Source organism: Impatiens glandulifera, chromosome 9, assembly GCF_907164915.1.
Source record: "Impatiens glandulifera chromosome 9, dImpGla2.1, whole genome shotgun sequence".
NCBI classification, from domain to species: domain Eukaryota; kingdom Viridiplantae; phylum Streptophyta; class Magnoliopsida; order Ericales; family Balsaminaceae; genus Impatiens; species Impatiens glandulifera.
In genome coordinates this window covers 28213948-28228487 of record NC_061870.1, presented here as the reverse complement: position 1 = coordinate 28228487, position 14540 = coordinate 28213948, and the positions used below count along the sequence as shown (strand labels likewise).

The following is a 14540-nucleotide window of genomic DNA, read 5'->3' as shown; positions in this document are numbered from 1 at the left end:
TATTATCTTTTTCTTATTTTGTTTTCAGTATTATAATATATTAATCATTTAAATCTATTTTATATTATTAAAATTTTAAAAAATAATAAAAATATATTATTTATTATTTTAGAGGGCAACCAAATTTAAATTTGTATTGGTTCGTTTACCTATTATTTAGAGAGATTATTTAAGTTAATAAAATATTATTCTTTACATCTTCTCTCCATTTTTTTATATGTGTATCCAATGTTCTTGTGAAAATAACCTTTATGAAAAAAACACCCCAGGTTTTAAGATAAACATTTTTAAACTCACTCTTTAATAATATATACTCATCCTTCATTATCATTTGGCCTATTCAATAATATTAACAATATATGTATATGAGGGTGTGCAGAACATATTTATGAGGAAATTTTTGGAGGAGATGGTGGAAGGTTATGGGTGGAGCCGCCAAGAGAGTAACCATTTTAGAGGAATCAATTTTTGAATGATTTTGATGAATTCCTGATGAAAAATATTATTTGAGGTTATATATAAAATTATTTCTCTATTTCAAATAATTTATCGAGAATCCAACAAAATCATCCAGAAGTTTGTTCCTCTAAGTGCTTATTGTCATGGTGGCTGCAAGCATTCCTTGGATCACCTCCTTTATAAGAGACCGCCTTGGAACAAACCTTTAAACCTCGTTGACAATGGTGAAACTCTTATTGGATGTGGTAGTTCTTTGCTTGATATCTTCGCGTTGCATTCGATGTTCTCTCAAATCACCCTATAGTTATAAATACAACAAGCTATTCTCCATTCTCAGGTTAAACTAACTTATTCTATAAAAAAATCATCATTTTCGATTTAGAGTTACACGATTTATACACACCAAGAAATGAGTTTTCAACGGATTCATTAATGGATTTATCATCTTGTTGTCTTTCCAGGAAATTGTTAATCTAACAAGTCAAATGAACCTGCCCATATAATTCATTAGAAGCCCAACAAAGATCCATCCGTGAGGGGGCAGGCCCATCGTTCGTGAGGGGAGGCCCTTCGACCAACCCATCATCCATCTCTGCCATGTTTCCATTTGTTAGAATTCTTTATGTTGTAAAAATTGTAATAATCAAGCAAATAGATCATTAATTTAAGTATTTTTTGTCACTATCAAAGTACACTATATTTCTTTACATTTCCATTCATAGATTCAAAACTTTATTAAATCATCCGATTTTCTTATGACCCTAGTGAGGAGATTTTGAAAACTGAGCACAACTTGAACTTGAAATTCCATTCATATTGATATCCAAAATTTTAAGCACGTTCATTTTCAATATTACTTATTATTTTCAATTTAATAGTAGTTTTTGAATATCAATATTGAGTTATGAAACAAACACTTAAAATAAAGTCTAAGAAGTTAATTAAAATTTATTGGGTTTATAATTGGGCTCACCAATAATTATTTAGCTTTTATTATCAGAATATTTATCCTATAAATATATTATTATTAAAAGTTTTATATCAATAAACATATTTGTATAGAGATAAACATATTCTTAAAACTTATTAATATTTATATATATAAATAAAATAAATATTAAATTATGAAGATATATGCCTAACAAAAAATTGTTTATATATATATATAAATAAAATAAATATAAAATTATGAAAATAGATATATTTATATAAAAAAATTATTAAATAAAATAAATATAAAAATTTATGAAGGTGTGTACATTTATAAAAATAATAATAAAAAATTGGTTATATCTTGAATTTTTTAGATGATATATATATATATATATATATATAAAGAAAAAATAAAATTTAATTAAAAAAAAAAAGAAGAAAAAAGAGGAGAAAAAAAATATGATAAGCATAGATTATACATGATGATAACCTGAATTATCGTGGTAGTTGTTGACTTTAATATATGTTTGATTCTTTTGACTCTCCTACATACGCAGTCAATGCGATTTAGTCTTTTTTAAATAATTATTTTAGTAAATTACTTCAAACAATTCAGCTAAATAAACATAGTTGAAATACTTAATCGGTTACCTTTTCTCTTTTTTTAGATTTGGAAGCATTTTTTGTTTTACCCATATTTTAAACATTTTTTTCAAAATTATTCATTTTCTTTCAACCATTTAATTACCCTTTCTCTTAATTATTAATTACTTCTCTCTAAATTAACTAATTAAATATATTATATAAATATTAAAATAAAATAAAAGACATAATTTAATTTTATTTAAATTTATAAATATAATATATATACTCTCTTTTCTTTACATTATAAATTTTACTTAAATTTATAAATCTTTATTACACATTAATATTCTCTTTTCTTTAACATTATTTAAATTATTTGAATTTAATTTCAATTAAATCATTTATAATATTATTGATCAATAATTTAACTTATCTTTTCAAGATATTAAAATATTATTTATTTATTTTCAAATTTATTATTATTGTTATGAATTTATTTAATAGAATGTTAATTTAAATCATTTTAGTTGGTTTTATCATCAAATAAAATCAATATTAAATATAAAAATTATTTAATAATTTAACTTATACTCCCAAATAATAAATTTGTTCAAACCTTAATTTTTCAAATAACATCTCATCAAAAGACTATATATGTTTATAAAGTTCAAGAAAATTATTTAAAATTTTAGTTTACTTATTTATTTTTAAATAACATATTATACTTATATATCATATTTTAATTTTTTATAAGTTGATAAATTTAAAATAAAGATACACAAATTAATCAAATATAAATAATATGGTATTATTATTTTTATTTTAAATACCCTGATAAATTAACATAACATTTAGTTTTCACACAACTTTATTACAGTTGGAATTCTACATTTTAAAATTAAACAGATATTGCCTCCGCTTCAACTCCAAGAGTTTTAGATGAAAATTAAATCTATGATTTTTTTTTCTTCTTTTAAACCAACTCTTAACACTGGGCTAATTTGTTAGGTTAGGTAAGTTTGGTTTATAAACTCTCAAACACAACATTTAAAAAAAAATCAAAATACACCATATAAAGATAATAATATAAAAAAAAAAGATAATTAATGTATAATAAAAATTTATAAATTTAAATAAAATTTATAATGTAAAAAAATAGTATATATATTATATTTATAAATTTAAGTAAAATTAAAATATATGTTATTTTATTTTAATATTTATATAATATATTTAATTAGTTAATTAAGAGAGAGTTAATTAATGAATTAAGAGAGAAGAGTTAATTAAAGGGTTAATTAATATTTTAGAAAGAGAAAGATGTATAATTTAAAAAAGAGAATTGAAATGTGAATAGTTTGGAAAAAATTGTTTAAATAATGAGTAACAAGAAATGGTTGTTAAAAATGAAATAACCTCGAGTTCCAATTACTGTTTCTAATGTAAATAGAAAGCTCACACATTTAGTCACTCAAACGTTAGATAAACAATACTTTTATAGTATATAGTGATTGTATCTTGATAGTGAAAGGTTGTGAATCAAAATAAAATAAATAAATGTTTATGGTCTATTTGAATATATATATATATAGCTTCATTTTAACAACTCTGTCTATATAAGCTTCTTTATCAAAACAATTCTGTCATTGATTTGTTAATACTATAATATTTACTACTGATTTAATTAGACATTTCAATAAGTTTGGGCCCTACCCGTAAATTAAATATTGTTTCTGAACATTTTATAATAAAAAAAAGAGACCATACTGTTAAAATAAAAGCTCAACACCGTTATTCAGAATATATGTTTTTTTTTTTGTCTTTAATTTAAAGAAAGAAAACAATAGATATATGTAAAAAAAAAAAAGTGCCATTAACAATGACTCAATGAGGTAATGAACATTAAAGCTTATATTTGGTTTTTGGGATTTTGTATAAATATTTTTCATTCTATTATTACTTATCAATTAAAATATATCTCCCCTAATTCAAAACAGATCAATTCTGAAACATAATAAAATGAAGTTTTGAAATATAAAAACCAAACATCATTTTTTTTTTTGAAATATAAAAAAAAGAGAGTAGTTTACTAAATAACATCATAATTAAAATTGACATTATCATTTCTTCTTCCTCCTAAATACATCCTCCATTTCTTCAAGAGTCTTCCCTCTTGTCTCCGGCAAGAAGAAGTAAAAGAAGATTAAGGCCAAAACAGAGATCCCACAGAACATGAAAAACGTTCCCCCAATAGTAATCGCGTTCGATATTGTCAAAAAGCTCATCGAAACCGCCGCGTTCATCAACCTGTTAACCGCAACTCCAATACTATGTCCCTGCGCCCTCAACCGCGACGGGAATATCTCCGAACTGTATACCCACGACACAGGAGCAAGTCCTATGTTAAAGAATGCCACGTAAGTATAAGTCGACACAATGCTGCAAACCAGGGCCCATAACGGACTCTCCTCCAAATGACTTATATACGTCAAGAACGATCCAAGGCATGCCAACGCAACGATCATTCCGGTAACGCTTATTAGAACCAGCCGTCGCCGACCGACCTTGTCGAGGATTAAGGTTGCGATCACCACAAAAGTTGCTTTCGTCACACCAACACCAACCGTTGCAAGTCGGAGCTTTGACTTGTCATGGATCCCTGCTTTTTTAAATATTTTATGACTGTAAAGAATGACGGCTTCGATTCCCGTCGCGTGTTCAAAGAAGTGAATTCCAATCGTTGCGATTAGCATCCAGAGGACGGTAGGTGTTGGGTGGATGATCAATTCCTTATAAACACCTTCACCGTGCGTTTGTTTTACCATCTTTATAACGTCATCTTCAACGCTATCGGCTATACCCGACGCGAGTTTCATATCCGTTAGTCTAATTTCAGCTTCTTCTTTAGTATTTGAAACCATTATCAAAACCCTCTTGGCATCGCCGATTCTACCCTGCATAATCAGCCAACGCGGCGATTCAGGCATCTTCAAAATGCCGAACGCAAGAACACAGGATGGAATTGCTGCAATACCGAGCATAACGCGCCAGCTTAGGTTAAGGGGTAATTTGGCTAGAGAGTAATTAGAGAGGTAACCGAAAAGAATGCCGATAGCGATCCCGACTTCGGGGAGGGATGACAGGAGACCGCGTGTGTTGGCGGCGGAGATCTCTGCCGTGTAAACCGGCGCGATCATGAGGGCGAATCCTACTCCAACACCGGCGATGCAGCGTCCTATCATGAGGACAGCATAAGATGGACTAAAACCCATGACGATTGAACCGATGAAGAACAGGGAGGACGCAAGGACGATTGTATATCGGCGGCCGATATAGTCTGATGTCCGGCCGGCGAGGAGAGAACCGACGAGTGCGCAGAGGTTGAGAATTCCGGCGACAATTTCTTGTTGGGTATCGTTGATCTTGAGCTCCTCTTGGATTAGTGGCAGAGCACCACTCATCACGCCGGTATCTACAACAAGATCATCGATCGATCGATCAAAACCAGATTAAGATTATGCGTGTGTCAAACACAAACACAAACACAAACACACCCATCAAAAATTTACAAAAATTTCTTACCATAACCAAAGATGATGGAGATCGTAGAGGCTATCAAGGCACAGGCAGCCGCATACTTATTCAGCGACATGGGTTTCTCTTTGTCACCTAATACCTCTATTGAAACCATAATCAATTAATTTGATATCTCAACCTAGAGATTTTATAATTTATGTATGCAAATGAAGTTATTAAAACTTGTAATAAGAAAAACTCAAATGAAGATTTTCATGTTTATATCTCTCTCTAATATTTGAGTTCATAACTTCTCCGACTGGAAAGGATCTATATACTACAAAGTCAGTTCATTTTTTTTTTCTTAATGAGAAAAAATATTTAAATAAATGATGACACGTAGTTAATTAAGTTAAAAGAGGATAAAATCTTGAAAATTACAATTAAGAACACCTCGTTGTCATGGGTAATGAGATGTGAATTAAACTAGGTAGTCTCTTCCAAAAAAAATATTTATATGTTGTTACTTAAAAAAAATGTTAACAACAAATTTGACTTTTTCTTTGGGAAATTTATTTAAAACAAGATCCTTTTAATTCGATAATTAATGACCATACAAATCATTATTTGAATTTGATTTTGTTAATGGAATGAAAACTATATTTTTAATTCATAAAAACAATATTAATTTAAGTGTTAAAAAATATTAATTATGCCTTATATGATATATCTTAAGTGGATAAGAACTAGGAAATGGATACAAGGAAATGAGTCATTAAGAACTCTATTAAAAGTAAATAAATTTGGATATAAATGAGCCTTTATTAACAAGTTTTATTATTTCATTTTAAGAAATTATACTTCTTGAATTTTGTAAATTTTTGAAATTTGTAACAAAAAAAAAAAAACTCTTGATTTTGTTTTTAAGATTTCTTAAATAATAATTGTAAATCATCATTTTATAAAGTTAAAAAAAAAAATCTCATTATCTACAAAAATTAATTATTTTTTATTATTAAAGCCTATTTCATTTTGACTTATTAAATAACCCAAATTAAAAAAACATTTTTTTATTTTATTTTTTATACTTTATCAAATTATTCAATTAATTAAACAAAATACAAAATATGCTATATTTTAAATTAATATTTTTTATTTTATTCTTACATATTAATTCAAGTTAAAACTTGGTTGATTTGAGTTATTTAAATAATTCAACTCCCTCAAATATCATTTCACTCATTCTATTCTAATTATATCACTCAATTTATTACATAAAATACTAAAATATTTTTTATTTTAAATTATTATTTAATATTTTATTATTACATATCAATGTCTTATAAATAATCAAAAATATTCACTTCTTTTAAATCATTACTATCCAATCCGAACAAGAACAATTTCTTTAATTTTTTTATATTATTTTACATTAAATCCTAAAAAATCCTTAATATTCACCCCTATAAATACTAGGAAGTCCAAACCTGTCATTCGTTTAGTATTCACCCTATCTATATAGACCATGGTTAAAAGTCATTGAAATAGAGTTATTATTACTAAAGATAATATAAACAAATCTATTAGAACTATAGATATTTATAGTTAATTTCATACATAAGCATTTAAAGGTAAGTAACATTGTTATCTATCTCGACTAAATTTGGTCAATTTTGAATATTTCGAGAATCCACTAATAAGTTATGTTTTTATTTTCTCCAAAAAGGTTGCTATATAGAATTGTGTTCCAATATAGAATATCTCAACACACTTTAGGCCTTACATTGTCTTTTATTAAATTATTTTAATTTCTAATATATATTTTAATTTCAACATTAACTAATTTTTCTTTCTAAAAAGCTTTAGATTATATTAAGTTATTTTCTTATACAATAATAAAAAAGAGAATTAATATTACTACTAAGTTATTATTACACGTCACCCATGTTTTTCAAATCAACTTCTGCTCTGTTCTTCATCTTCTTCTTCCTGCTAAAAACATCCTCCATTTCTTCAAGAGTCTTCCCTTTCGTCTCCGGCAAGAAGAAGTAAAAGAAGATCAAAGCCAACACCGACATCCCACAAAACATGAAGAACGCTCCCCCAATCGTAATCGCGTTTACAATCGACAAAAAGCTCATCGAAACCGCCGCGTTCATCAACCTGTTCACCGCAACTCCAATACTATGTCCCTGAGCCCTCAATCGCGACGGGAATATCTCCGAACTGTAAACCCATGTCACCGGAGCAAGTCCTATGTTAAAGAATGCCACGTATGAATACGTGGACGCAATGCTACAAACCAGGGCCCATAAAGGACTCTCAGCTCTATTGTTTATAAACGTCAAGAACGATCCAAGACATGCCAACGCAGCGATCATTCCTGTAACGCTTATTAGAACCAGCTTTCGTCTTCCGATCTTGTCAAGGATCATCGTCGCGATTAGAACGCAAGCTGCTTTCGTCACACCAACGCCTACTGTTACTAACCGGAGCTTTGACTTGTTATGAACCCCTGCTTTTTTGAAAATTTTTGGACTGTAGAGAATAACAGCTTCGATACCAGTCGCATGTTCAAAGAAATGTATTCCAATCGCTGCGATTAGCATCCAACGCACGGTAGGGGTTGGGTGGAAGATTAATTCCTTCAAAACGCCTTCACCGTGGCTCTGTTTTTCTACCTTTACGATTTCATCTTCAACGCTATTGTCAATCCCGGCCGCGGCTTTGATATCTCTGAGTCTGTTTTCGGCTTCTTCTTTAGTATTTGAAACCAATTGTAATATCCTCTTGGCATCACCGATTCTTCCTTGCATAATCAGCCAACGTGGGGATTCAGGCATCTTTAAAACGACGAACGCAAGAACAGAGGATGGAATCGCTGCAATCCCGAGCATAATGCGCCAGCTTAGGTGAAGGGGTAATTTTGCTAGAGTGTAGTTAGAGAGGTAGCCGAAAAGGATGCCGATGGCGATCCCGAGTTCGGGGAGGGACGAGAGGAGTCCTCTTGAAGAGGCGGCAGAGATCTCTGCAGAGTAAACCGGAGCGATCATGAGTGCGAATCCGACGCCGACACCGGCGATGCAGCGTCCTGTCATGAGTACAGCATAAGATGGACTATAACCCATCACGATTGAGCCGATGAAGAATAAGGAGGCCGCTAGTACGATTGTATAGCGGCGACCCATATAGTCTGATGTCCGACCGGCGAGGAGAGAACCGACAAGTGCGCAGAGATTGAGGACTCCGGCAGCCATTTCTTGCTTGGTGTCGTTGATTTGGAGATCCTCTTGGATTAGTGGTAAAGCACCACTCATCACACCAGTATCTACAACATTAAAATCATTAGATTCAATACCCACAACTTAGATTGTGAATTGGGATTTGATGATGTAATGCATGTGTTCTTGTTTAATGAAGTTTCATCCAGATTAGATCAAACAAAGATTGGTTTTTCAGATTTGTGGATTTGGACAAGATTTGTGACCAAACCCAAACCTAAACCCAAAATCAATGTCACATGAACATTAACTAATTTGGGTGTGGCTAACACACGACATCAGATGTTCAAAAAACAACAAGACCAAATAAATCTTACCATAACCAAAGATGATGGAGATCATAGAAGCAATCAAAGCACAGGCAGTTGCATACTTATTAAGCTTAGTGGGGCTTTCATGGTTATCTTCTTCCATTGAAACCATTAATCAATAGATCTATAAACCTCGAGTTAATCAAACCTAGGAATGACCGGAAAATGGTAATCCTATGAAGAAAAACAAACTAAAATGAAGATTTAACTTGATGTGTATTTCTAATCTCTACAAAGCTTACAAGTAACTTCAGAGGGGAGATGATATGCATATATATACAAACTCAGGTGCTAGATTTTCATTATGAGCGTGCGAATCCGTAAGCCAAAGTAAACGCTTCAAGTTGGCCACCTGTCTTTTTTTTTTCTTTTTTTTTCATTTGCAAGTTGCAGCCCATTTATGGTAAAAAAAAATAATACCCATTTGAAAAAAAATCAATAATATTATCTTTTTGGATTGACATGGAAAAATATCCAAAATTGTGATGATAAAAAGGAATGTAAGTATTCCTAGACTTATCCATGAAAGTAAAAATGTTTTTAATATCTTTATTAGATAAATAATGACATATTTTAAAAAAAATTCATTCAACAAATGGCAAGTTATGAAGTAAATAAATTTTCTGGGTATATCCTTAAAAATCAAAGGCCTTATTAATTTGTTAATTAATTTACCATACAAACAAATCTTAAATTGGAGGGTTAATAAATAATTATCTTATAAATTAAGGCGTTTATGAATTAATTACTTATGATCCATATAATCTTAAATGGATAAGATCGAAGAAAAGTGATATAGGATTTGGATATATATTTTGACTCTCCTACTATTAAGGCAATCCACGTCGATTGAGATTTTTTTTTTAAATAAATAAATATTTATTGTAAATTAGGCTGTCAACATTACAATTAATTAAATGATACGCTGACTATAAGTCAGCTCTTCTTAAATCAATGTGTGGGATAATTAATTATTATTATTATTATTAAAAATTGATTTTTTTTCAATATATTTATCATACAGTTCAAAATAACAAGAAGAAACAATACATGGAAAAACATTTTTTACTTAAAAAATTAAAATTAAAAGAAAAGTTCGAAAATAGTTTGTTTTTATTATTTGTTTTGAAAACCTTGTATGTCTAGTTGTTCCAATATATTGAATGTTAAAAAATTAAGTATAGACACGTCATTAACAGCTATAAAGTTTGACTTTTCCACCTTTATATATAAGATATTCAAAATAAACAAAATTTCAAGCATTAAATTTAAATTGATTGAATATTTGATGTTATATTACAATTACTTGAAATCCTTAAAATAATGCCTTTATTGGTACAATGTTGGTTTTTTTTATGTGATCTATTATACGAGTTTTTTTTTATTAGTTTTGTTGATCAATCATAATTATCGCTATAATATTGTTTAATTAATATTTTAATTTCTAAATTATTTATGTTTTTTCATATTTTAGTTTCCTAACAAAGTTTACTTTATTGATAAAATTTAAAATTATACAAATAATAAAAAAAAAAAATTATAACAACCCACACAATCAGAAAACTAACCAAATCGAAACAAATCGGGTTATCCAAAATATAAACAATCACAGAATAAATTATCTAACTCTAATGATTTCAAGAAAAACCTAAGTTAATTGTGTTTTCATTTTTCTATCTCTAAATTCTAATTTAAGTGACTATTCAGTAATACAATGATAGCCTGTTTTTTATAAATTTTGAAATTTGAGTGTGTGGTAGCTAGCATTATTTAAATCATTTTTAGTGTGTTGTCTTATTAAGAGGGCAATAAACGTCTCCCATGCAATATGAACAAAAAAAAAAAAAGGTCACAAGTTGGCATTGCCTGTTGACTTAACAAAACATAAAAAGGTCCGTCATTAAATATAAATCCAGTGCATGCCACTGCTTTTCCATCAAGAGGGGTCAGTTCAGAGTTCAGACTAATTATCAAATATCGACAGTATAGTAATAAATATAATATATATATATATATATATATATTAAAATAATAAGAAAATTAAAACATACCAACACCCCCACCCGTTATTAGAGTTGGACAATTATATATTAAAATTTAGAAAAATATAATGATACCATCAATTCATTATTAGATATCAGAGTTGAGACATTCATATTTTCTTTGTCTCTTGTATATTTTATCTTACAATTTTTTTTACCACAATTGCCTGAAAACATTCTTTTTAATATAATTGTTTATTACATCATAAAATATACTATAAAGTGTAACCAATCTCAAATTAAACTTTGATATTTTAAATATTTTGAAAAATTCTCTCTCTATATAATATACATACTATATCAAACGATTTTTTAATTGTGTAACTGTGTGTCATTGTCGAGTTATTTAGAAACAACATAATTCGTGCTCTCGCGCATGATTAAATATTCAACTCTAATTACGTGACTCACTCATTTTTTGTGAAATTTGGAAAGATACCTTTATATTTATTTTTATTAGTTTGATAATATTAACATTGTATGTATATTAAAAGTCAAATATTTAGATACAATGAATTTCACATTATTTATATATAAATGTATATAAAAATAAATTTTGTTATAACTATTTTATTTTGAAATATCCATGTACTCTCCATTTTATGTCCACATACTTAAAATCCTATATTATTCCTATTTTGTTGCTTCAATTGAATTAATTTGAAGTTATATAAGATAACAATTTTATTATTTTTAACTTTAAAAAAAAATATTTAATTAAAACCTAAGATCATTCTAGCTCTTATTGTTTTTTTTTAAATACTTTATTAAATTATTAATGTTTAGATAAAATATTTATTTATGTTTATAATAATTAAATTAATTTTTGGCTTAAACAATAACAATCATGGATAAAAATAGAAACAAAAATAATAATAAAATATTTAAAAAAAAAAAAATAAGAGCTAGACTGATCTTAGGTTTTAATTAAATATATTTTTTTTTTAAGTTAAATAAAATAAAATTGTTATATCACTTTCATTCTAATTATCTAATTATTTAAATTTGGAAAGGGTAAAAAGTAACAAATTATTCAATATTTTATTTTATTTATACATATCCTATGTGCATTAAATTATTCAATATTTCATTTTATTTTTCATTTTATCTATACATATCCTATGTGCATTATTATCTATCTCATTAATGTGTGTTGTGTTGGTGTGTTCCTGACCCTCCAAACAGAATGTGATAAAATTAAATGTACATAATTTTATTAAATTGGTTGCTTTATAATAGAATGACTATATTGGGTTAAGATTCCAAATCAGTTTGTGTTAAGTAACCGTGTCTAGTAATAATAGTTATCTCAATTTTATTTAAAATATGTTTAATAGGAATCTAATTTGAGATATTTAATATAAATTTTTGTCGAGCTAAGTTCACAGTTTAATCCTATTTCTCATCATTCATTTTGTTTTTCACTATTGTTCACAAATCCAATCAAATCATGTTTCAATTAAAGAGCAAAAACACAGAAAATTTAAAATGGTATTAGATTCAATTTATATATGCCATACAACTAGTTTAATTAGAAAAAAGTTTTGAGATTATATATATATATATATATATATATATATATATATATATATACACGAAGATAATTGCAATTTTGATTTTGTTAAATTTACATTTTAATGGGTTTCAACATTCATATCACTTAAAAAAACAAATTGTGTTAACTAATTCATAATACATAATAATTTATAGATTTTTTTTTAAAAAAAAATTAGAAAATGATAAAAAAGAAATATTCATAGATAAATGTTACACTAAAACAAAAAAAAAACACAAACTTGTTTTTCAGTAAGTCCAAGATGGCCATGGTCCACCTATGAGATCTCATACAATTATGTGAACATAGAAATGTGACTAATTTGCACTAACATAATAAAAAATTTGGTCAGCTTCTTATGAATAAAATCAATAATAATATTAAATGATATAATTTAGCTAGTGGGTTGTTATGAGTTATGACAAAGTAGCCAATATCACAAAAATAGGAAAAGTGTTTAGTAGTCAATTAATCTTTTTTTATCAAATAAATTTCAATGGGACAATTGTCTTCTTTTTCATGGTTTTTGAATTGGATTTGGTTTGCAATTTCCATGGTGTAATGTGATGCAATGGAACACGTAAATATTAATGCTCAATCTATTAATTTAGTACTAACATTAATACTCCTAGAGCTAATATGATGTTGAATTTTTTTTTATTATATTTTAAAACTAACTCATCATTCAATATAATAAAATGTTCTTACTTTTTTTATTTACAAATTTAAATTTTAAATACAAAACATTATAATAATTCAACTAATTAAAAACTGAAACATAATTTATCAATAAACATTGTTTTTTAAAAAAATGCAATAAAAATCCTAAATAACCACCATCAAGAAACTCTAATAAGTAGAATACTAATACATATAATCATAATTGACAAATACATATACCTAATCATCCCGACTCTTTTTCGTTTTTTTATTAATATTTTTAACCCACAATGTAAAACGTGTATAAAATATATATATAATAAACCACAAAAATAAAAGTCAATATATATTATAATATTAAATAGTATAAATTTGTGTTTACACATCTTTACTCCAATGCAAAGCAAGTCAAGACAACTTTCTCTTACATTAATTTGGAAAACAAATTTATTATTTTTTTTTGTTATATAATGAATCAATTAATTATATAAAATTAAGTTTAAATAATAGGAAAGTCTATTTCATATTTATTTACATTCTGATGTTGCTATTAATGTTGTTTGGTCATTATCTGACAAGACCCACTACCCCATAAGCCATATATTCGATCCAATTTATACCGAAAGTTTTGGTAATTGATAAAGCAAAAAAAACTTTCAATTTTTTTTTATGACTTGATTTAGTTGTAATTACTTTTTGTGACTTATAAACTTGGACATTAAGATTTGTTTTCGTGTTTTTCCACTCTTGTAATGTTTGTAATTTTTGTTGAATTTAACTTTTATAGAAAAATTTAATAGAACACAAATAAATTATGATAACAAATTAAAGAAACTCAAAAACAATATGACAATATATAATGGAGAAAGCGAGAGTTGCATATGAATGAGTTATGAGAGGGTCATTCCCAACTCCCAATATGAGTAAAATGAAGACCATGCATTCAATTCTATCTGAATAAGTGATTTTTGAAATGTGAAAATTTAAAGAGTTCCTTTAAAATCAATAAAAGAAAATCAATTTTGTATCTTATTTATATCAAATACATCTATATATATATATATATTTATCTTAAATACAAATTATTTTTATAATACTTCAAATATTGAATGGTTTAGGGTAAAGAAATGTATTTGCTATTTCTATATATATATTTGTCATCCTAGGAATAATGGGAAAAAAAAGTAAAATAAAGAAT

The 14540-nt window shown here is 27.3% G+C and overlaps 2 protein-coding genes across 2 annotated transcripts; both read right to left on the bottom strand.

The window, feature by feature from the left end:
- Window positions 1-4050: 4050 nt before the first annotated feature.
- LOC124916776 (probable polyol transporter 6) lies at window positions 4051-5777 on the bottom strand. The gene is made up of 2 exons (XM_047457544.1): window positions 5560-5777; window positions 4051-5449 (listed from the first exon to the last, which is right to left on the bottom strand). Exons 1-2 carry the CDS (start codon window positions 5666-5668, stop codon window positions 4098-4100), a joined length of 1461 nt encoding a protein of 486 aa, XP_047313500.1. The 5' UTR covers window positions 5669-5777; the 3' UTR covers window positions 4051-4097.
- Window positions 5778-7424: 1647 nt separating this feature from the next.
- LOC124916142 (probable polyol transporter 6) lies at window positions 7425-9310 on the bottom strand. Its single transcript, XM_047456876.1, has 2 exons — window positions 9092-9310; window positions 7425-8821 (listed from the first exon to the last, which is right to left on the bottom strand). The coding sequence occupies exons 1-2, from the start codon at window positions 9195-9197 to the stop codon at window positions 7425-7427; spliced, it is 1503 nt and encodes a 500-aa protein (XP_047312832.1). The 5' UTR covers window positions 9198-9310.
- Between the last annotated feature and the right edge of the window lie 5230 nt (window positions 9311-14540).